Source organism: Haliaeetus leucocephalus, unplaced genomic scaffold (genome assembly GCF_000737465.1).
Source record: "Haliaeetus leucocephalus isolate CR32 unplaced genomic scaffold, Haliaeetus_leucocephalus-4.0 Scaffold1, whole genome shotgun sequence".
Lineage (NCBI taxonomy): Eukaryota > Metazoa > Chordata > Aves > Accipitriformes > Accipitridae > Haliaeetus > Haliaeetus leucocephalus.
Window position 1 is genome coordinate 18,762,404 of NW_010972437.1, and position 25,645 is coordinate 18,788,048.

Here is a 25,645-nt window from a genome sequence, read left to right on the forward strand (position 1 = left end):
TGGTAACACCGTGAGCCTCCATACACTCAGCCTACGGCAGTTCGTAAACCGGTCATCACTTCTTATCCCAAATTACAGTTAGTGGACGTGTACATTCTGAAACGCATATGCAAAAGCAGTGTGCAGCAGTTGTACGAGGGGCCTAATGTGCTGACCATAACAGGACCGTGGCAGACCCACGGCAATGGTAAGGAAGGAAAGAGAAGACATTAGAGACTCAGCACACAGAGCCAGGCCAGCTCACTCCAAACCCACCTCTGCTAGTTTGGAGTGATGGTATTTTCCTGTCTCTTCACATTAAAGCACTAAAGTCTGGAGGTGCTCAACACCAGCTGGCAAACCCACTGTCACTCAACACATCGCTTCTCCCTTACAATCTCACAGAGAAGTATCATCCAGTCAAAGGGGTTGTTTTGTTGTCTGTTCCATGCACGAGAGGCAAAGTATATGAGCACATTTTGTGCCCAAAGGCCTGCTGAGCTTGAGATAAGTGAGACTGTATCTCTGAGTTCTGTCAGTAAATATAAAATATGCATTTCTTCCCAGGATATTAACAGTCAGCTGGTCAGCAAATGAGCTTGTTAATGATGTCAGGGCACCAGTAAAAAAATAAAAATCATACACTCAGCCTATGGCACCTTATAAACCACTCATTGCTTCTTACCCCAGATTACAATAGCATGCAAAGACAGGCAGAAGAGTATAACCCATCTATTTCACGTTTTAAAAATTAATTTGGGGGATGTCAGTGTTTCTGTTCTGTGCTGCTATGGAGCTGTGTGCTTGTCACGCGCATATGTGCATTCTCATGTCCACAGACATCACCACCATAGAGGCAACCTTTCCCAAAGGAAATGAAGAAGAAACTGAGAACTTGACTCTTGGTTGCCAAAAAGTTCCCACTCTACTGAACTCAGAAAAAAACAACTGCACAGGGAGCGAAGGCTGTTTACATCATCATTCTGATAAACCTTTTTCTTTATGTTAGTCTTGTCTTGCTGTAAGCCCAGCTTCCCAAGGATGGCTGCACAGGCAGGCTGGAGGGACAACCACGCTAGTGGCAGCAGGCCATCAGCACCGTGACACAAAGCTACAGGATTCCTCAGCCCTGATACCCCACCCGGGATCCCCACACCTGCACCCTTGATACAAACAGACCAGGTGCACCTTTTAAGGCTTCTACAGCAATGCTAGCAGAAGTGACAAACTTGCCTTGAATTAGCCAACTGAATAAATGCAAGAGGATGGAGCTGTCTGGTCCAGAAAGCATGACTGCTTCTGAAAAGTCCCATGTATTAGAGAAGTTGTGTAGCTCTATGTTGTGACTTTTTTTTGCAAAAGGCTCTCAGTAAGCAATGCAAGCCTGGGTAATTGTTGTTAAAAGATCCCATTAAGGGACTGCAGCTCTAGGATGCATGGGTGCTATCTACAAACAGCTAACATACATTAATACAGACTAGTTTATACATGACAAATATTGACAAGCTCCATGCATAGCTGCTGTAAGAACTGTCTATCATCAACTAGCATTTTGAGCTGATGACACACAGCTAAATCCCAAAAGCCATGCAAAGTCCAAGAAAGAACGTATTTTTTTCTGCAGTACTGTGCTCCTTAGGGTCTGCATGTGCCCATTTAAATGAATCCTAAGGGAATGTGCTTGTTGATATGATTTGCTCACTTCTCATACTAAATATTATGCCCTCATCTGTTCGATTTCCTCCCTCCTTGCCTTGAAGCACTATTTTTTTCAGCTAATCTCTGATCCCAAACTGTGTGTATGTGTTTTGAGTTACTTCCCCCTTCTCCTCCCTCAGTTCCCTTGATGCCTTTAATTCATGCAGGGAGCAATTTGTGCTCCACAGACACGGCTGGCTTGTTGGGTACCCAACAAATCCCCAAATGAGCATAGAGGAACAGCATTCACAGCGATGGCACAAGCTTCCCTGCACCCTGCTGCCAGAGCATTTTGAACCTAAGCAACTGGGCTGCCAATTCTAGGCATACCTGGTGATTTTGCCACAGCATCCTCTGTGCAGTCATTGCTATCCAGAGGAAAACTGATGCTGCCCACGATAACTGTGGTGCAATGAAGACATCAACTTCTGCCCCATCAGCTGGTTTCATGAAATCTCTGAGAGCACACAGGAAATCTTCAGAGAATTCAGGACATCTTTGTACAATGAAGACTACAGACATGGGTAAATTGTCTTCAGAGGCATTTGCTCTTCTAGGATTTGGAAAGTGGGGTCGATTGTTTCTTTAAAGCCAAACAAAATACAGAATTGCACCCCAACAACTCTGCAGCTACCAAGAGAATCATAGAAGCTTATTTTCTTCAGTTTCACTCATCCTATGTTTTTTGTACCAGTCTCAAACCATTTGCAGCCTGGCCTAGAGTAATTTTCAAGACCAGATACTGGCAACCTAAAGGCCAGACCCCATCACATGGAAATTCCTGCACAAAAACTTAAGCAGTTAAACTTAAGAGAAGGAAACAATTTGCTTTGACTCCCTAACATATGCTTCTCCATGTAGCTGTGATTTGCCTTTCAATTCTCTTTACCGCACAGTAAATCTCTGAAACTGCCCACAGCTCTTCCACGAAGAACTAGATTATGCAGAGTAATCTTCCCTTGAAGAATAATACAGCTGTCCAGAAGGTGAAGCTGGTCCTGCCTTCCAGCACACACTCACTCTGTAACATAGATGCAATGATTTGTTTCCCTTGATTTCCAGTGGTCCCCTTGGTTATGTATTGCTCTTGTTTTTCAAGTTACAGTGACCTGTTGTAGGAAAAGGTCATTCCTGTGTGTTTTTCTCTCTCCATGTTTGTTCTTTTTCACATCCTCTGTCTCACTGCAGTTCTTGCATCTGAGTCATCATCAGCTTTGGGTTAATGGGGATTATATGCAATCTCATGTGTAAACCTCGAGCTGTGAGTCATTCAAATGCTAAAGCCTCTATTGCTCCCATCTCCTGATGACTGCAGAGAAATCTCTTGCAGACAAGCTACAACCCAATTACATATTTTCTTGCTGGACTAACCCTATTCCTTCTACATTGATTTTGTCACTGCTGCCTGAAGGGAACTTTATGACCATTTGCATTTTTAAATAGGTCAGTGTGTGTGTGTCTGGGAGAACAGTAAGTAAATGTTCATTATGTAAAACAGCTCGTTCTTTCTGGATTGTGAAAGAGATATAGAAGGGCTGTTCTTTCCAATAATAAGCTTTGAAACCTCATCTGTTTCCTCTCCTTGCTTTTCAAAGTCATTAAGTGGAATAACTGATCGTCCATTTCTCCAGGATACCTCGGTCTTTGTCTGTTTAATGTCTGCCTTTCACATATTCCTGCTGCCTGTGAGACACTTAATGGAATTCCCACTGCTCCACCTTCTCCTCAAGACTACTGATCACGCTCTCGTCATGTCCCAGGGAGCATCACAATAACTTGCTTTTTGTCTTCATTTACTCCCCCGTCCAAATCTTTTTCCATAAAACTTTTGCACTCACATACCCTCTCTATATGAAGTCTCATCCAACCAAAGTCCCTCAAAAGTCTTTCAACTGCCTTCTCTGTGAGACACCATGAGTCAACAACTTTCCTCAGTTGCAAAGAGAGGATAATCAAGAAGCAGAGAGATTGAATAAGTGGCCCCAAATGAGTCTTCAGCAGAGCTAGGAATAAAACCCTACTGTTGCTGTCCTCCACTAGTGAACCAGAAGATTAGCTCTCTTATTTTCTTATGAAATAAGACAATGAAAAATTTTTTATGAAGCTACAGGGGACACAGCCCGTTTCTCTGATTCTTTAACTTACAGGTTGACTTAGTATTAGTACCTCACCGAGAGATTCCACCTGTTATAGGACATCCCTCATCTGGAGTACCTTCTTTATCTCCCAAGAAGCCTGACCACCAGACCTCACAAAGTTTTGAATCATCCCTTTTGATAGAGCCACAGACCCCTTACAAACAATGTGCAACAAATCCAACCGTGTCAGTGATATGTGTGGTCCTTGTAAGTGCAGCTGTCCTCAAATTTTCCTTGTTTGCTAGCAAATACTGAAGACAGAAACCGTCCCTATCTCCATCTCTTCAAGACATTTCTGCAGTAACTACATGCCTTTAAAGGTAATGTTATTGTCTGCAAAGCACAACCCATACCAGATAAACTATGGTTTAATAAGCTACAGAACACACTGATAGTTCTGGTACTTCAAGTGGCAGAACATAAGACAGAAGCAAGTTCATCAAACATATGCAATTTCCATATCACCAAAACCGCTCTCCTCCCCCAAACCATTTGTCTCCTTTACTCCTTTTCCTCAGGGAGAAAAAGGATATACCTGCTGGCTGATGTTATCTTTGATAAATTCCCCCACAAGAAAATGAAGGGAATCAGCAAGTTTAGCTTCTAGATGATCGGAATGTTAGCTGAAGGTAGGATTCAGATGATACACAAATTTGTACACTACCCAGCACAGTTTTGTGAAAGATGGATCAATATTGCTCATGCTATGCTCTTCCTGGAGAGCATACAGCCTTCTAAACCTTGGGGCCAAACTGAAACGTGGAGATACTATGGTTGGTAACTGCTGAAAGTTCACAAGGAGTACTGGTGAAGAACCTACATCACAAGTCACCAAACAAAGGTCTTATTATTTCTCATCTCACCTTTGCTGACCCATTTTTTATCCTTTGTAGGCAGAGAAGTGACAGTACCTGAACATTCAGGAAGGCTGAGGCTAGAAGATGAAATTCACATGGGATTCATGCGCAGTGTTAAGGGACCACAGGGAAAAGCTGTTGGCTGACTCTTACCCATTCAGTTCAGGGCTTTCCATGCTGGCCTGCTTGGAACTAAAGAAAAAAATTCTCCCCCCCTGCTTTTTTAGTAAGTAAAGGGTCCCTAAGCATTCTGATACAGCTGCTATAACTCTTGTAAAAAGCCAACATGGTACAGGGGCTATATACCATTTCTTCACATTGTGGATGTACCTCACTGTGGGGAAGAGAGTATTTGTCATTTGACTACTCACATTAGCAGGCTGGAGAAGGAAATTCTCATACATCCAAGCCATATAAAACTTCAACAACCAGGTACTACAGTTATTTTACCTTACTTTACCTAGCATTATGTCTGATCCAAACGCTTCAGACAAAAATACCTGCACCACAGTTGGTCTCCTCAGGGGCTTGTGCTCCCTTTATGCATTGTCTCAGACAGCAGATAGAAAATGTTTCTCGTTATACCCTACACTGGAGGTATTTCTGTTTTCTGTTAATATCTTGAAAGCCGCAAGATTCACTCCCTTCTGGAGGAAAAGGAAATGACAGTTATTACTGCCTATTATTGCACATCATAATAGGAAGAAAGGATGAGACAGGGTTGGAACTCAGTAAAAATAAGGAAGAAAAACAATCCTTTGGTTTGATACATTGAAAGCAACATTAAATACCTTTCTACAGTCAACCTACCATTCCTTCATAGACTTCCCAAACTCTCATAGGACTCCATACAGCTGACTTGGTGCATATAGAGGGGTCCTAAGAATTAGTGCACCAGTAAATATATGTATGACCAAATTTAAGTACTTTTTAGCGTTGTGAAATAATTCATGATTTGGTAACAGCAAAAAGTACTGTGAGTACTTTAAGGCTGCTGGTAAAAGAAGTGCTTTTGATGGTCAATAGCTGAGAATTGTACTGGTGAGGCATCAGAAGGAACAAGATTCATTTCACTGTGTCTTAGGCACGCTGACTTCACAAAGTTATTGGGAAGAGGCAGCAGATTAATTTCTGTCCAGCTTAAATCACTGAAGTACAGTAAGTATGTGCAGAAAGTCAGATGAGTGAAGGGCCTATTTTAAGGCACTCAGCTCACAGATGCACTAAAATTACGTCTGGTCTGTAAAAACTAGAAGAAGGGGCAGGTTTTGTAGTTCTTGTTTAGTTCTTTTATTTTCATAAATGTAAGTTCTATTCCAAAACAGCAAAAGGGCAGGGGGGTGTGGGTAGAAGGGGACCCTAATCTTTCCACTTATCAAAACTTGCTGCCTGGAAAAATATGGTCAAACTTTAAGCTAAACTAAGATGCATTCAAATGTTTTCCAAGTAATTTTCTTGTACAGTAAAGAGTATCTCTGCCTCTGTGCCAAATTTTTATGCAGAGTTCAGTGTGAGTTTTCATCCTTCGGAAAAGGTAAGAGAGGTTAAAAATCACAGCCTTGACTTTTTTAATATATCTATTTTAGTTCTTCATATCAGATTATGACAGTATTACAAAAGAAAACCTCACATCTATTCTCATTTCCTTTATTTTCCTTAGTATGTGGTAATCTATTGCTCTAAAATTTTCAAGTTCAGTAATTACAAGAAGAGTCCAAACTGGTGCAGAGCTTCTCCCAAAGCTGCCTTCAAAACAGTGCACAGAAATGCTATATACATAAACTCCACCACCTAGAAAGACAAGTAACCTCTTGCTGTCTTCATTTACTAGCACCTTTCCAGTGGTGAGGCTTACAAAGAAAGCTGTTCTTTTTTTATGTAGTAGTTCTTCAAAGAATTTAGAAACACAGGCCTGGGTGGGCCTCCAGCCCCCTGCTAGTGCTGGGAACATTTTTTTTTTAAATAATCTTTGTAACCTGCATCTCAAAAGAGGGATGAGAAAACTTGGAGGTTTTCTACATCTGATACTTACTCTTGTTATTGCTGCCACACACTGTACTCCATTATGCGTCTAATGCTGTACTAGTACCAAGAGAAGAAGAATGAAGACAGAAGGGAAAAGGAAGCAAAGCTGAAAGTTTGGTGGAAATGAGTTTTCCTCTATCACAAACCAACAGCTGAAGTTAACTGCTTATTTCCCTGGGGGGTGGGGGAGTGTGGAACAAAACCAAAACAACCCTATTGCTTATAAGCACAACAGGAATATCTACCATCATATTTCCCAGCTTAACAAAATGTAAGTCCTCCTCTTCCTCTTTCCAGATTCCTCTTCTCTTTCCAGATTACCCCCAACCCAACTGAGATCACGAAGGAACTCCTCCCTTACCTTATATCATCTGACTTGTGGTAGTGGCCAGCAACCTCACACTAAGAGCAGGATTTGCTACGCTAAGCAGCGTGCAAATGCAGTGTATAGAGATGGGCCCTGTCTGCAGAATTCGCAACCTAAATAACTTCTCCTAGTCTTCCACAGATGACTGAATTTCCTTCCTCATTTTCTAATTCCAAAGACCCTGCCCCAACACCAAATAGACAATTCTGCCAAAACCAAAATATCAGGAAAGTTAGGAAGAAGAAAATCTACCCTGGCAACTAAGAGACCACAGTGCAGCAGAACAGATCTCCTTGCATTAGAAGTGTTTTACTGGTATGTGTCATACTTTTATGCCACATCATAAGGACAGAGATGGCACCTTGCTTCCAGAATTCACCAAACATGTTGACACCATGCTGTTGACCTGACAATTCATTTCAAGCCAATCTAGTATCGCACAAATCACAAGTCTTCAATTATGTAACATTTTGGAAGTTATCTTCCACTACTTCCATGACATTTTCACAACTGTCCAAGAGCACAAATTGGGTTTCTGAATACAAAAATGAATGAGACAAGACTTGAGAACTGTTAGAGTCAGCAGACCTCACTACTCAGTGACAAGAGCAACCAAATTCATTAGCAGAACTGATATAGCCTGGTTACTTACAGATTACTGGTACATTATTACTGGAAGAGCCTCCCTCTTCCTCTGTGGCTCCCCAAACCAGTATTTTGTCCTTTCTGTGGAGTATTCAGTTTCATGCTATGGCCCCAGCTCCCTCCCATATTAATTACTCTTCCTGGTTTAATATCCCTGGATACTTTCCACCTCCGAAAGTCCACACTACAAAATATCTGTTCTACTCCACATTCCTCTTCTAGCTGAGGAAGAGAACCTGCAGACTAGGCAACACATGATATTGCTGATGTGACATGATTAGCCTGCTGGCTGGTACTCTCAGCTGCCAGGCCAGCCAAAGAGGGGAAAAAAGGCCGAACTATTCATTCCTTTCACCTCTTCCCAGCATCAACTTCCATAAAAATCTTTTAAAACATAATGCTGAAATCACTGCTTCTCCATCAAAGCTGACTGATACTACCACCCAATGAGTTAAAGAGGTATCAGAGCAGTAGATTAACAGAAAGACAACAATCATAAGCTTTGATCTCTTGGCAAACAAGGCTAGCCAAGGTTACTGTCCCATGTTATTAGCACCTAAAGAGCTTTCCAGAGACGCATTCCTTCGGGGGGGGGGGGGATCAGTAACATATAACAAAACCACAGCCATTATCTTTTCTTTTTTTAGACTCTTTGATAATTTCTCTGGCTATAAAGTACAGGACAAGGGATGTTCTGCTGCTTGCAAGAAAACAAATTTGCATGGTGTTTCCTGCATGTCTGCTTTTGGAGTAGATGACTAACTGCTGTATTGCTTCTGAAGACTGGCCAGTATTGCAATTCAGAACAAGTATCCTCAATGTAATTAGTAACTAGGTCAGACTTTATAACTGAAAATGTGAGCTTAGACTAAGTGAAAGATTTCTTCCAGTCATTTAATAAGAACCTGAAAGCTGGCCCTTTGCCAAAGGACAAGTGTAAAATCAGACTGCTATTTGACAGACTCTCAGTAAGACATATCACAGTTTCTTATGACTGATACTCAGAAGGCTAGGCAGAATGAAAGACACTTGCTTGCCTTCTAAGAATTTGTTTTCACTTGTTTTAACTATGAGTCATAAATTCCCATTCCCCTCTTCAGTACTAGCAACTCAGTTACCATACTGAGCCTAAATATGCTGTAGAGGTAACAAGAAGATCTATGAAATAATATTCCATGAACTAAATGTTTATTGCTTGACGGAAGCAATACTCTCTAAAAATGTGGTCAACTGGTTCAAAAGAAACAGAAAGGCCTAATCCTTATTTTATTTTGATTTGCAAAGTAATTCTATATCCTTTCCGGTCTTGACCAAGACTTCGCATAATCTCTGCAAAATGGTAAAAATTATTTTATCGGGGTGTTGTGAAGTTTAGAGTTTGTAAAGAATAGAACAAGTAATTGCACTCTGCTTCTGTAGAGGGATTTTGATATTCAGTGTTTACATTGTATGCCCAGAAAAGGTGGTTTTGATAGTCTCTCTTAGGTACTGCATAAGTAGTTAATCATGTGATTTTAGCAAACATGGTTCTGAAGAAGACAAAAGCAAATTTTAAAATATTTTATTAATCAAACAAATTAATAAAATGTAAAAAAAACCCAGCCAGTGTTATACTCTATAAATTGGCCTTAAAAGACATTCAAAACAATGGACTGACCACATTTTTCTTATTTACAGTTCAGAAAAATATCTTCTGGTGACACAAATGCTCTAAAGCTCTGGAAAGATCACTTACTCCCTGCCATCTGCATTTGAGAAACCCTTTCAAAGTCTGCATTAACTCAGTCAGGATAGGATGTAAGACAGGAGAGAGCAGGTCGCTGTGTAGGGAGGTAGGGGCAAAAAGCAATTGCCATTTCCCATACCAGAGCCGTTGTTCAGTATAAAGTGCAGATATTCCAAAATATTTTTAACTACAGCTCATGATTTTTTTTCTTTTTTATAATCTTAATACCATTTTGCACAGTATGTTTATACATTTGCAATAATGAAAGAACAGCTTTTACAGGGATGAATCTGGTTGTAACAAAAAAACATCTGTGAAGGTGTCATTAGTGTCTCTCCAGATCTGTAATCAAATTTGACTATCTCTTTCTAGGCAGTATTTGACTACTTTGGATTGCTCTGTGTAGACAGTACTCCATTTTGGTTACCAATGTTTACTATTATCAGTTATCTATCACAGGTGTCAGCGTACAGCTTTCATGGATTCTTCTGCTCTGTGTTAGCAGTTACCTGCAGTGTATGAAATGGGGATACAACTGATTCATTCATCCTTTTAGCACCAGCAGTATCTACAGTAACCATACTAGTTAAAAGTCTAAAAAAATCAGAAATCCCAGCACATGAAACAGCAAAATGTATAATAGAAAGGGGCAGAGACTGTTGAGCTGCTGCTGACCTGACAGGATAGAGAACCTGTAGTACAGAGATGACCATAATCACTGATTTGGGTACAGTGTGGCAAAATCAGCACACTTGGCTTTGCTGTGTGCTTTAGATTCTGTTGTGTATGTCAAACTATTACTTTGTGACTCCCTGGCCTAAATTTTTTTCCCATAAGCCTTTGTGGTTTTTTTTTCCTCTGTTTTTTAAATAGGAAAAAAGCATGAAAATAGAGACTTTTTCCCTTCTGTAACAATAACACTATGGAGTTACCTCCACTAAAGATTCAGCATTACATGGTAACCTCACTGTGACACTTCTGTCTTCCTTCCCAGGCAATGTAACAAGAATTTTAGATGCCAGTGCAGATTCTCATTAAATTTAGTAGTGTTTAGCTGAAAGCAATACCAAGGATAAGCTAGATTCAGTGTGCTAAAGAAAAAAAAAAAAAAAAAAAAAGATGCTTTAATGCTATCATTACTTCACAAATACTTCAGATTATTTCAATCTTCTGTTCTAGTTTTGAAAAGTCAGATGACGTTTATACCAACTGGAAATGTCTCTTGGACTTCTGCTCTCATTCAAGAAAATAAAGATGGATATTCTGTCTTCCCATTAGCATCCTGTTCTGTGCCCCACCTCACAGGGAGATCTCTTTCAAAACTTTGCTTGTATAGTCACCATATATCGCCCAGTCACATCATGTCCAGCTGCAAACAGAAGAAACAGATTTGGAAGAAGCAGCATTGAATTCAAGTTATTTCTTACATGTGTTTAGCGCTCAGAAAACAAAAAAAAATCAGAAATTCTTATCGTGTAACAAAAATGGACTGCACAAAACTTAATACTAAGCTGCTATAAAGTACAAAAACAAACCTAAAAATCTCATCTTCACATAATCGTATGTGCAGTTTATAGATTTAAAAAAAGTATAGTCCAAAAGTAGAAATCTGCCTGCTATTGAAGCTTCTTTAAAACTGTCTACACCATCAGCTTAAGCCTTGGAGACAGATTTGTAATGACTCAGCCTGTAAAAAATGGCTACAATATTTATTAAAAACCCTCTTGAAATCCTTGAATTTCAGTAAGCCTATATAGAGAAGGTTAACTGAGAAGATTAAAACATGGTTTTTAAAATTATTTTTAGTTTTCAACCCACATAAATAGCTGTTCTAGATCTACAAGCTTTGTTAAATGCTATTATAGTAAATTATAACAATCTGCTATCAAATGAGCAGCCTCACTGGCTCCTTCGAAACACACTAGAGGACACGTTTAACCTATGTAAACACCTGTGTTACTACATAACAGTATTTGCCATCATTAAATTACACACCTGGTTATGTTTTACAATAGCAAATAAGTAATTCCGTGTGGCTCTTTTCTAACTCAATTCCTTAGGTGTTTTCTAAGCCATGCACTCTAACCTACTGCTTTAAGAAGCTCTCTCTCTCTCACTGCACCCTTCAGTTACAGTTTAATTCTAAAGACACATCAGGTCTTTACAGTACTCACCAAGTCATCAACATCACCACCTTCATCTGTGGGAGGCAGAGTTTCATTTTTCTTTTCTTTTGGAGCCAAGAACTGAAAATACAAATGTATTTATATGATACTGACAAAACTCAGACCCTTAATATTAAATTAAGAGAATGTCTCCTTTGTATATCAAAACAAATCCACCTATAATTAAAAATTATGAAGGAAGTTTGTTCTGGTTTTCACCCTGAAAAATAATCTTAAACTACAGGAAATTTTATAAGACTTGCTTTTAAAGGATTTTATGGTGAAGTGTGTTGAAAAACAAACAAATGTTCAGACAATATATGGTTAAGCTGTAGAACACCCTCTAATAAGGATGCTGCAAATATTAGTCCCTAGTCTCACAGGGAGATGGGGAAAGTTCATAGAAAAGAAATCCTTCGAAGCCTACTAAGTCCACAGAAACAACCTCAAGCACAGAAAGTACTTGAGACATCAGTGGCTGGAGCCTGGGACTGTACACTTTTCCCTACCCATCTGTTATTGTCCACTGTCAACCATGGGATTCTGGGCTAGATGGAAATTTTGTTCATTACAGTATGGCCATGTTTATGTTCTTAAAAAAGATAATTTTTGAAGTAATATTGTGTGTAGATACAAAATGCTAAAGGACAGCAAATTGCTTCCCCCGGTATGAATATGTACGTAAGCTGACTAATGGCTTGTTTAGCAAATTTCTTAAGTATGATATTCTAGTTCTGTGTGGAACTTAGAAGTTTCCCATTTAATTCAATTAACATTTAACAAATGAACAAAGACATGAATTTTAAAAAAAACTTCAAACATGCAAGATGGTTAGAATGCCAGTCTTTAAAAATAGAAAATTCATTATGTAAAATTCTATTGCCATAGCTGCTGATACAACTTACCATATGCCCTTCACTTAAAGCATGGCATCCATAAACAGAAGATAAAGGTAAGTTGCTCAGATACTATAAAAACTGAAATCAAACATACAGACAATATCGGGAGTACAACCCCCTCTGAATGACTTTTCTTTTAGCCTAACATAGTGAAAAAAAAAATTAGCTAGAAGGGTAGAAAAAAAATACAAATACTTGACTCTTACTTAAAAAGTATCCAGTTGTCTACAAGTTTTAGTTACAGTCTCTTTACAAATATCCTTACTATAAAATCATAAATTTTCTTTTTCTTATTAAAATGTACCAGAACAAGTATACAGAGCCAGGAACAACCCTGCCCCAGACAAAAAGATGGCTGTGAAAACTGAGGAGGAAGAAAAGCCACATTCCATAACTTTGAGTTCCATCATCCTTAATTCAGAAACAACTTCGCTGTAACTCTAAATGATGAAAGAGAACAGCTAGTTAGAAAAATAACCACATTAAACAGGCTATAAATACCTGCTTAGAGTTTATGTAACTCTTTTGTGCAAACAGCTGGCTCTTGAAAGCAAGCTACTGTTTACCTGAGGACTTCAACTGTAACAGCCAAAGAGGTTGTGTAAAAGGCCATGGGATCCCTACCAGAGCACTACCAATCTCTGAGACAATACACATGTACTGTAAAAAGCTTAAATATTATTTTACATAAATAAAATGTTCTGATCCTTCTCTAGAACAACAGTGACAGCTTTAGACAATGAGTAAAACACTAAGAAATTACTTGCTGCATCCCATTTGTGGGAAAGTACCAGCTATCCACTAGGATGAAAAGCAAATACATCGGTTTTGGTTAACACCAAACACAGAGGATGTAGACAACCTCTGCCCAGTTGTCTCAATACCCAAAGGTCAGACCCTTCCTACATCCTAATTGGCAACATCCAAGAGGAATGTAGAAAGCTTACTCCACAGACAACACTCAAATTTTAACATTCTGAATTCAACTTCTACAGATTTTGTAGCTGCGAAAAAAAAAGAGAAGGTGACAGGGCCAGAAGGAATTAGAATTTCAAGATGCTGTATGTCTGTGTAACTTTTTTTGCTGGAAAAGTTCTCAATCTAGTAGTAATATAAAGCACAAACTATGAAAATAAAAACTAATGACATTGTCAGCTCTGAAAGGCTTTTTGTGCCAGATCAAATTTCATTTTACACAGTTAAGAGTCAAATGGTATTTCTGAAAGTAGCACATTTTTCAAAGTTTTCAAAATTAGCTTTCCCACACGAAATTAGGTAAAGAAAGCTAAAAGCTAAAGAAATGTATGACGAAGATTTGCAAAAAATTGAAACTGAAGTTTCCATCAAATGCTGAACAAAGTTGTTTTTTTTCCAAAACCCGTTTTACATTTATGCAAAAGCAAATTACATATAATAGTTGTGCTGAAATCCATTATCTTCCCCAAAGCAACCAGAAAAAGCACTTGACACTTCTGCTCTTTTAACCTATCATCATCACGCTCTAAAGTGAGTATCTCCGCTATTACAGAAAAAAAACCCCTACCTAAAATCATTTTTCTCAGTGATAAGAAAATATGCATGGATAACCTAGCTCATCCAAAAAGAAAAAGAAATTTTTTACATGTTACCTTTCTAATAATTGGCCTTGTAAGTTTTCCTTTCTCCTTCAAACAGCAACCCTCTAAACCTGAAATCTTATATCCAAAACAGTCCTGAAACTGCTATCAGCTAGTGATCTGCACGTAAGAGAAAAGGCTTTTGTGTCACATAGGACCACACTGACAGACAATCTCTTGACCTACATGCTTGCACGTGATCTATTACACAGGTGAAGAAAACTTGCATCTTACTCTATTGTGTGATATTTTAAAAGATCCAATATAACCCTTTACAGAAGTGTGTCACCTTCAGTATATAAAACAAATGAACCATTTTTGCAATCTACTATAGACCTAGGAAAATGCTGGCTTTGTATCACACAGGAAAACTGTGGTAGGGTTTAAGTGGACCAAGGAAGATTAGATTTTAGGTCAGTCCCATAACCTCAAGATAAAATTTTCTATTCCTGCAGATCTTACTCCAAGAATAAGCAGTCTTCCAGTTTCTTAAGTAAAAAGTCATATGAACCTTCAACAGACAACAGCAAGTCAGGGTTTTGGGTTTGGGTCTGGAGAGCGTGGGGAGAGGTGGTTATCTAGTGAATAAGTGGGATTGCCAACTGCCTAGTTAGCAAAAAGATGCAACCCATTTATTCTGAAAGTTAACTGCCATGTTAGAGAACTCTGTTGCAGAGCTGATTTCATGCAATCTCTCTTATTGCCCTATTTTAAAGGGAAGTTATGGCCGTGGTAGGACCTTCAATCAATCACAAAAGAATTTCCTGTATTGCAACACCTGGCTGACAGTAGGATGACGTTAAACAGAAAAGTAATTTTGAAGTCAGCCTACAAATGCTGTGATCCAGCTTAGCTTGGCAGCTGTAAATCTAGTCCTTGGTACTCCATAATTTCTGCTGCATTCCTACGCAGGCACGGTATTTTTTAGCCACCACAAGCCCACAGTTAAGACAACAGTATGCTGTAAGGTCTTCGTGGCTACTAGAGATTTCCTTTAGGAATAGTGGCTATTTCACACAGCATTAGTATATTTTGAGCATCAATGGTAATTTCAAGCTAGAAAGCAAAGTTCTCAAGAAAAACATTGTCTTCAGAAGTTTCCAAGTAAATTCATAGCATTTGGAATATATAACAAAAACTGATACTCTTTAAAACCACCACTGGGGAAAAAAAGTTGCTCTATACAATTATGTGTGATGAGAAACAGCCAGTAGATCCTTCATGTCTAAAAAAACCATCATACTGTGTCATTTGTACCCTGCACATGTACTTAGCTTTCTGGACTCTTAGTTTGTTAGCTTTTCATTTTCATGACATTTCTGTGCCTTCTTCACCTTGAGGTAAATTGTTACAGATGAAAAAAAGCAGTTTCTAAAATACAACCTTTTAGCCACTCATTAATTCACTCATGGAGAACCTACTTCCATCCCCTTCTGGTTACTGCTAACGTAAGGCCTGCAAGTTGCAAAAATCAATGTGGCATCTTTTAGAAAAGCTGCTTCTCTGCAAAGTACTTGGTGATTTTAGCTACGGGTTTACCTTCAGGGGTCTGTAATACAAGGACCTTCTTTCTCCTAAACTATTTAAAATCATGGCTAGCAGCCTGATACAAGAATGCCCATTTTACCCTCTCCACACCAATACAATTTTTGACAGCAACTCTGAATTCTGCTTGCTTTCAAACAGAAGGCACCATTCTGCCTGTTAGAATTCACTACTTTGTAACTGTGACATCCTCCTTTCATCACTGCAGTTACTGAAGTGATATATTTCTGTAGAAATAATACCTGCTAATACTCCAAAACTTTCATTTCCAAAAGGATCTAATATGATCACCAGTAATACTACCAGCATCATCTATGATGTGCATGAAACCACGAGAACTGCGTAAAGTGGAAAATATTGATATTGTCTCACATATGGTGAAAACTAGCCATAATAACTTTATATTGCTAAAATTCACAACACCTTTAGACAAAAAAAGTATCCTGATTTTTGAACTTGTGTGCTAATAATGAGAAAACAGTTCTTTCTATGAAGTTCAAATAGTCATCCTGCATATATAAATAGTCTATAGCTGTTCCACTACACTGAGTTCCTGAAGCTCCTATTCTTTGTAGAGGACATTTTCAGGTAACAATGTCAATACATGCTACTTTCTAAAGACCAATTAAAGAAAAATGCTGTGGTACATGCTAGCAAATTATTTTTGTTCTGAACTGAGGCAATTTCAGTTGTGTGGCAAATGAACACTCTTCTTCCTTCATATGGATCCTATTTCATTCACCTAAAGATTTACCCACGTAAGAAAGTATCTTCTGTTCCACAACAAGGACTCTATATAGATTCTCATTAAAAAAACGTTACCTTTTCAGCCTCTTCACTAGTCACCGAACTTTCCTCTGTTTCATCTTTAGTGATCAAAGAAATTCTGTCTGAAAAAAATAAGACATATAAAAATATCATTAGAAGGCTTCCCAAAAATGCACTTAATGTTAGAAATGAAAAAAGTCTTCCAAATTCCAACTTCTGAATGTGTCATCATCACCAGCAAAAATAAAAAAATATTGCTCAAAGGAAAATGTGACTTGCATAAATGAGTCAACTATGATATAAACTATGATATAAAAATAAATGAGCATATTCATAAGCTTGTGGAAGTATCCATTTAGGAAACTGCTAATATTATGACAATCAAACTAATGAGAGACTGAAATCATAGATCACAGATGAAATGCTGAAAATCTATTAGAAATTACACTTTTAGTCATTCTCAGCATGCTGTTAGGTCCTTAGGAAAATTAACTCCTAACGTACAAAACACTTATGCTGTGACTACCTGCAGTCTGACTACCAAAGTGCTGGTCCTGCCCCTGCCCCTGCTTTGCTCCTTGATTGTGCCAGCACCACCATTCTGTACAGTGACACCCCTACCCACGACACCCCCTCCCCAGAAAAAAATCTCAATTACTTTTTACCCCAATAGTTTTTCCAGTCTAACTCATCACCTGGCTACACGAATGCTTGTGCCTGAATAAAGAAGCTGTGGGTGTGAGGGCAAAGAACAGTAGATTCATAAAGGTTTCAGAAGCAGCACAAGTGTAATGCCACATTAATGTGCCCATAGAACTACATGGCAGGTTTTCATGAGAAGTGAACTTGTCAAACAAATCTGCCTTGCTCCTGAGCCACTAACTCATTAACTCACATCCATCCTCTTTTGGTGATTGCAGTCACTCATGACAAGGCCCAACGCATGCCACATTTGACAGAAAAGAGGGGATGGATCATGTGACAAAAAGCAGGGAAAACAGGACTTCTGCTTTTGGTAGCAGCAAGTGAAAAGCAATTTCAGCTACCTAGTGAGAGCAACTAGATTATGCATAAAGCACCATGATTTTATCATCTTCTCACAAGAAGAGAATCTATTTTGTATGAAAATATCAACCCTGTTTTTATTTGTAATTTTTTTTTCTCAAAAATATACTCCAGTTTGTCAAAAACTCTGGTTTGTACAAACTAAAAATTATTCTAGCCTGGCTTTGGAAGATCCAAGTTTCCTACTTTCAAAGTTTGATGGTTTCTTTTTTCAAATTTCTTCAGACAATGTCCCCTGTGATACTACTGAATATAATATTCTTTCAGTGTTGTCTTGTGCTGTTTGGGTTGCTAAACAAATTCCCATCTTATATCTTGAAACAGTTGGATGAAGTAGACATTACAGAGTGTCTGGAGTTCATAATTTTGAAAGGTGCTATACAAAAGCATATAATTGCATTTTATAGCATGCAGCCTTAAGAGATACAGCTGGACATTTAACAGATTTTTTTAGTACTGGTTCCAATTAAAAACAAGAGTATGACGTAAAAGATTTTTTTAGTCCACCATGTTTTGTATTTGTGAAAATGTTCCTTTATTTATCACTTGCGTAGTCTCTGAATGTCTTTTAGAATTGCACTGCCTTGTATCTCTCAGTTTAATCATAGGTAGGTGTCATATTACCACATATTCTGTCCTTCAGGTTGCTTAAATACAAAATGATCCGTGACATATTTCAATGCTATCTGTGCCTTTTTTGAAGCTTAATTTGGAAGAATCTTTTTATATCTCTGCTGCATGAGTTTTTTCCATTTATTTTGAAATTCAGCTGAACTTGTATCTTCTTCTCCCGACCCTGTAACATTTAATTTGTCTCTCTTCTTCCACAATTAATTTACCATTTCAACAAGACTTGGCAAGGCATTATGAATATTGCTGATATGGAACTATTAGTGCAAAAAAGGAAGCTGCAATGTGAAAGTTTTTTTAATTTTTTTAAACAGGCTGCAGGAATGAACCATATCAAAATGCTGGTCTGGGGTAAGTGTACCATTGCTAACTAAGTTTTCTCTTACATAATGGATAATACAACTAGAATTTTTTTTTTTTTTTAAATGCCATCATACCTTGTATCAGGATCTCCCAGAAATCAGCTAAGGCTTTATCTTCCACCTTTGATTTCAGGGCCTGCAGAAAATCATTAAAGCACTGCACCTTGAACAGCTGAAAAAAATAACAGCAATGATAAACAAGAAATATTAAAAATACTAAAGAGCCCTGCCAACTTAATTCTTCATGAACTCACGTAACATGGCAAACACAAAAGTCACTACAGATTTTGGGTTTTATCTCTACTAAAACCAAGAGTTCTAAGGAAAGGTGAGCCACAAAAACTGCCTTTCAGAAAGCTAGAAAGACTTTCTTGTAACTAGCTTTACTGAAGAAGAAATTTGTAGGATTGCTTATATTTCTTTTACAAGCATCAGGTCATAGGCCTTCTGTTTTTATGTTTAAAAGAAAACAAAAAAACAGCAAATAAGACCAGAGAAGCTAGTCACCATTCCAGTAAGAATTCCAGTAAAGAAACATAAAATGCAAATATATTTCTAAACTTTCAAACAGCATAACAGATTTTAATCTACAAATCAATTCTTTTTGCTATAGTAATAAATTCTCAAGTTTCTAATACAGCAAACAGCCCCATCAAGTCTTTAATTTGAAAGAGATGAGAGTTTTCACATATTAACATTACCTTCATGGCCTCCTCTCTGAAAACTCTGATACAGCTGATCCCTTTCATGTAATACTGTGAACTTTTATTTTCCAGGAACTGATCAATGCGGTTTATCAGCTGCTGACTCACTGAAAGACAAGGAGAAATAAATAAATCAAAGAATGCACATTTTCAAGGCAAAAAAAAAATTTCCTTTACATCTTTCTCTTTCTATTCCACAGGCATCTAAAGAGTTAATCATACCTACACCACCTGAAGCTACTCAAGTTGATAATTGTTATCTAAGCTACTGACAATTACTTCAGCCTTTCTGGAAAAGCTAGATATACTAGGAAGAAACCTAAGCATAGCCAAGGCAAAAGTCTTTCCCTGAAAGCCAAGAAAAAAAGCACTGGCCTAGCTTGCTTGATAGAAAGTAAAACCAGAACATTTGGGATCCTAAAGCTGAGGGAGGTTATGTTCTACAGTGCAAGCATACCCCCCCTAAGCATCCTTTGAAACACATGCATATTTCAATAAAAGCATTAAATTTACAATGAAGGTGTAGTAATGCCAAAACAACATCTGTAGGGCGATTGCAGTTAAAAGACTACCTTGTTGTTGTTGACATTACAGTATATCTTGTCTCTGTACAGGTAGTTTGATGATTTTTCATCTGGGCAATGCTGTTTATGATTATGGAGATAAGTGTTATAAACTGTGCATGCCTGACAGAGAAAAGCAGAAGCAAACAATGAGACTTGTACCAAGAAGGAGAACACCAGCTTCATCCTCACTGTTGAGCTCCTATAAGGTAGGTAGCTATAAAACACTGCAAACATGACAAGTGGAAAACGTCACCAAAAGCTCTGCAAGCCCAACTAAATTCTGCTGGATTTTAGTACTTTATTTTCTTCATGTTTAATTACAGGTGAGGAACTGTCCGATTTTACCATCTGGCAGACACCTCAGCCTGGGAAAAGACAAGCGTGAGGAGGATACAGCAGTGATCTATAAACTCAGAAGCATTGTGAAAAGGATGGAGTGATAGTCCACTACCTCTCTCAAAACAAGAGCAAAGAGTTGTGTTAAGAGCAAATGAAAAAAGAAGTACCTCTTCAAACAGAACCAGTTAACCTCTTTACCACAGGCTGCTGTGGGATGCTAGAAGTTTGAACAGCTTAAAAAAAATGCTTGAACAAATTCTTAGAATTCTTAAAAGAGGAACTCTATCAAGGGAGATTAAAGATGATGTTGCCATTGAGGAAGAAAATGCAGGAAAGCATTCTGGGCAAGTCACAGCATCTGCCTGTCCTGTTAAAGACAGGTTACTGGATTAGCAGAACCTTTAGCCTGACCTATAGCCCTTCTTATATTCAGATGTTACAGGCATAGATGTCACTGCAAGTATTTCAGCCACAGAAACAACATAGAAAATCATCTGCCAGAGTGATGGAAGAGACAAGGATAAACAAACACACCAAGAAGCAGACATGTTTAACTACTGTATTCCACTCTGCTCACTGTAAGCATAAGCAGTGCTAGCTGTTATATTTATGTTCTATAAAAGGCCTAATTGAACTGAATCTGAGGGACAGCATCTCTGAAGAGTGAAATGAGACATGTCTGATATTCTCCCACTAGCTTTTGACTCTACGGAGTTTCTAGAAAAGGAGGTGTGTAATGGTTCTGTCCAACAGCACCTATCACACAAGAAAATGTGCTGAAGTGCCTACTGCTCCAGAAGTGATCAGCTCACTCTATTTATTTTACCAGTAGCTGACAAACTAAATTTAAGTCTCACTACTTAAGCTCTCCAAGTTAAGTCAGTCCATTTTTTTCATGGTTAACGATTTTCTCATTAAATGTTCTAATTTCTTACGAATTGCACTAATAAAAGCAAGTCCTGCTGGTGTTTTCAGTGGTGGTGGTGGTTTTTTTTTAAACGCTGCCTTTTCATTGATGTGTTAAATTAAAACCCCAGGCACTACGAGGGTGCAATAAAAGTCTTTATTGTCAGAATGATTCCAGCATACTGTTTGAAATTATCAGACACTCTACTTCTTTTGCATTTAATTTTTTTAAAAATCCCTTTCCATTTGATTGCACTGGCAGGCATCAGAAGAAAAGACTTTTTCTTGCTACTGACTGTGAGCTGCCTCCTTTTGAAAACTGTTGTAGGGAACCAAAAAAACTCTTCAACATTTTACTAGGCACTGAAAGACCATAATATATGCAAGAAACAGGTTACATGGCAACAATATTTTTAGTCAGATTCTTCTAACATCTTGAAACAGCTTGGCTAAAGTTGGGTCTGTCCATTGGGTCTCCCTTAAATGATAGGCCAATGATTGATGAATCTAAAATAGATAAAATTCTTGTGTTTTGATTAGACTACCAAATTATTTCAGGGGGCCAAAGACAATACCAGAGATGGTAGATAAGGATTATAACTGGAAGTTCTCCAAAGTGGACTCTGTTCCTTTACACTTGTAGGTCTGAGAACTTTGTTTATTTCCTGCTGCCCATTACCTGTCTTTCCATTAGTATGAATCTTTGGTTTTGGGTGCTGCAAAAAATAGATCTCCCTGGTTTTGGAGAAAGGCACCTTCTGCATAAAGATGTCTATTTAACTAAGCTGTGAATATTAGCATTAACTCTGATATGTCCCAGACACATCTCAGGCACTAGGGTTTTGAAGAGCAGGTCCTGGAGTTACAAACTGACAGGCTACTACTGTGTAACAACAGCTTTTTTTCTTCTCTCCCAACTTCCCTCATCCCACACATACATTTAAGGAAGTGAACTAACAAACTTCTACATTTTGCATAAACTGGAATTCCAGCATGTTCTGCAGAACATCCCAAGAAATTTTAATCTTCTGCTTTCTCCTTTTACTGTACCTGAATGGTTAAATAACAAAATATAGTGATTAAAGGCTGGAGAACAGGCAAAAAAAAAAAATCTCTGAAGAGATCTTTTAGTTTTAATAGAATTTAACCCCTTCCCCACTGGCATTCAGATACATTCCCTACTCTAAAATACATCCACCAGTGCTGTTATTTCTTGTGAAATATGCCATGAACAATTATATTAACTTGTTATCTCTGAATAGTTACAGTACAAAAGCATAGTTATATTTTCATGTTTGTTCAGTTCAGTCCTTATTCTGGATTACTAGGCCAACAAGATTACAGAATAATAGTAGCTAAAACTGTATTATAGTCCAAGTTCAATTCCTTGGGGTTTTTTTTAACCCTTAAAAAAATTAATCAGATTAAAAGAATAGTTCCTTCTGTAGACAGAAGAATCCTGCTATTATCAATCTTTTGATTTATCACTGATGGTGGTAATGATTTGTATTCATGGACAGTGCTTAAAGTAAGAGTCACTGACAAATCTGTTAAACCACGTCATAATTAATTTTAAACTACTGCTCTGCAGGTATGATCTTTTTGTAACTGAAAAGAAGAAATATTTTAAACTGAAAAGTGTCCTAATTTTTAGGAATTTCCTTAATTTTTAAGCCAAGAAATAAGAATTTGAAGATCAAGACTGCTGAACTGCTGCAGTGTCCTATGAGGTGCTGTTCAATTTTGAAATGGTCCCTCCAAATGGCCTGTGGGTATGGATCAGAATGATTTAGGCTGGATGTCTGAAGGACATAAGGCCCAAATCCCTGCTCAAACCAGGGTCACTGTGGATTAGGTGGCTCACTGCTCCATGGACTTGAGTTCTGAGTAGCTCCAAAGATGGAGAGTCTCCAAGTTCTCTGGGCCCCTCTTTCTGTGTTTGACTACCACCATTGTGATTTTTATTTTTTTTTTTCCCCATAACATCTAATTCAAATTCTGTTTGTTGCAACTCAGAGCTTTGCGTCTCACCCGATTGCTATGCCCTTCAAAGACAAATCTGGCTTCATCTTCTCTGTGAAGTTTTCTGTACGTCTGCTTCAAAGTGATTTTATATACTCAAGTATTTGGTTTGCAAATACTCTCCTAATGACTGAATCATTTTCATCAAACCAGCCATTGCATTTGGCCTACCTAGCAGTAGAGCGTGAACAGTCTCCGAAATACACAAAAACATCCAGTAAGATAAAAACGCAGATGAACTGCAAAGACATATGCTAACAAAAACTGAAAGTAAATACCAGTTTTTTAAAAAGCTATCTTAGGTCTAAAAAGGTAGTTAACTATACACATTTCTACAGAAAATCTTGCAATAAAATATCATTCTTGTTGCAACTGTCTAACGAATTCCCACTGCAAACCTCTTATACACAATTCTTTTATGCATACAAAGCATCCAGTGCAAAACCAGTGTTTTACATTTTACTTAAGAAGCTATCTACAAGCCATGGGAAAAGTGTGACACCTCAGGCACAATGGAATATTTGCTGAAATCTATACATGCAATTACTGACTCTTTTAACTTTATTTTTCTAGTAATGCCTAGGAATAAAAATATTAACAAACTTGCTATAAAAATAAAAATGAGAGTTTGGTACAATTTGTCTATGGACATTTTTTCTTATGACCATAAACTACAATTGTCATTGCAGATTTCTCTCTTTGCTGACAATCAATAAAATAAAAAAAAAAAGCTCTTTCAACTACAGGACTTCAGACATCATGTTCTCAGGTAGGAGTCCTGTAAGATGCAATGAAATCCAGCCTACAAACTTGCCCAGAAAATTTACAACCAAAGAAAACACTATGCATGTGTCAATATCTTTTTTTACTCCCCATTAAGACATCCTATCTTCTACAGAAGCCTATGAAAATACAACACAGCATATCAGACACCTTCTGCTCTCCAGAAATGCAGACATGGATGGAAACCTGTAAACAGTCCAACAGAATGAACTGGTAGTCATGTGGCTACTCCTTTGGCATTACAAAGATGGCAAGCACTCAGTGCATTTGAGAATCTTCTTTGCAGCCACAGCAATGAAGAAACTCATTATACACCCTTGGGAGTAACAATTAGATTCTACTCAGGCAAACTAATCTATTTTATTTGCATTCATTGACAAAAATGTCAGAAGCTGTTATCAGAAGACTGTTCTTCATGATGACTGTGCACTTGTAACCTGCTCACAATAAGACCTGCATAAAACGACATCTCCCTGGCCATGAATGCAAATAAGAAAGTAAAGATATCTGGTGGGGAAACACAATAATAGTTACATGAGCAATCAACATTAACCAGTAAGCTGACACCATCACACAAAACTCATCACATAAGCCATAAGTGGGTCTCTACTGTAGTAAACTACACAGATGTCAATTAAAACCAAAGTTGATTACTGTTTCAGGAATTGAGCTGCTAGTCTCAGAAAACCTATCCCTAAGACACTTGCCAATTTGAAACTCTTAGATTTTCTAAAAATATGCATTTATACATTAGTGACCCGGTTCTCAGAGTGAATGTGTCATTTCTCCTGCTCTGGTCCACTGTGGGATGCAGTATCAGACACAGGGTGTCTAACTTGCACTTAGGTTTCTCCTATGAATAGCACAAACCCTGATCATCCAATCCCAGTGAGGCCACTGCAGGAGATGCATTGGTACTCATTTTCAATGATAAATATACAATTAGGACTTCCTACAAGCTGTTGGGGGGGTGGGGGGGAATTCCCTTTGCCATACTTTGGTATTGATAACTTTACAATTTTGGTGAGAGACTTGCTGTGGACTGAAGGGGATGTGTGCCATTAACCTGCAGCTTAATTAAAAAGCCACTGTACTGTCAGTATTTAAAGTACAACTCTTCCTACTGCTACAACTTCTCTATCTACCAAAAAAACCCACCCCCAATCAAACAGTTGAAAGGTCTTTCTCCTCCCTGTGGAGGGACTCTGTTGCTATTTTGTTTTAAAATGAGAATGTAGGCTCTACTCAGTTTGGAAGAGTACACTCGATGCTCTTTTTATACAAGAAAGAAGCAAAACAGAATGCAACCTAGTAGTTCTCCTGTCTGTATCCTCACACATAAAATGTAATTTTTTTTCCCCCAATAAACTATTTGCATGCCATAGATTATCGTTTCCTGCAAAGACTTTTTACATTTCACATGTTCTAGCAGAGGAGAAAAAAAAAGCTTCATCATTAAATATGATATAAAATTATACTAAAAAAAACCCTTAGAACCACTGAATAGTTTTAAGGTAGAATTTACTATTTACATAACCAGAATGCAATACAGCAAGCCATTAAAAACATGCCTGTAATGTTTTATGTATTAAGCTACCTAAAAGGCTCTAAAGCAGAAAGGATTATGCAGAAGAAAAAAGTAATATGCAGAGCATGTTTTTATTTATAGTGGCTTCTATCTCTCCTTTAAATGGGTGACTGCGCTACATTCTGTCTAACTACCCCTTATAATTACAGAGCAAAATCACACAAAAAATAAAAGCAGATTGCTGAAAATTTCAGAAGCCATCCAAACATGTACTGCAGTTATCTCCAGCACAGCTACCAAGTGGACATATTT

The 25,645-nt window shown here is 38.0% G+C and overlaps 1 protein-coding gene across 2 annotated transcripts in view; it reads right to left on the minus strand.

Moving 5' to 3' along the window:
* Nucleotides 1–9,311: 9,311 nt before the first annotated feature.
* XRCC5 (X-ray repair complementing defective repair in Chinese hamster cells 5 (double-strand-break rejoining)) overlaps nt 9,312–25,645 on the minus strand; it is a 51,760-nt gene continuing 35,426 nt past the window's right edge. Inside the window, exons 16-20 of one of the 2 annotated variants that reach the window (XM_010568439.1) lie at nt 19,187–19,296; nt 18,561–18,657; nt 16,483–16,550; nt 11,610–11,681; nt 9,312–10,804 (exon numbers count right to left, since the gene is read on the minus strand). In XM_010568439.1, coding sequence (XP_010566741.1) covers nt 10,790–10,804; nt 11,610–11,681; nt 16,483–16,550; nt 18,561–18,657; nt 19,187–19,296 — 362 coding nt within the window. In that variant the 3' untranslated portion in view covers nt 9,312–10,789. Of the gene's footprint in view, nt 10,805–11,609; nt 11,682–12,526; nt 12,578–16,482; nt 16,551–18,560; nt 18,658–19,186; nt 19,297–25,645 lie in introns of those variants that run through there. The other variant, XM_010568447.1, reaches the window with a different exon arrangement.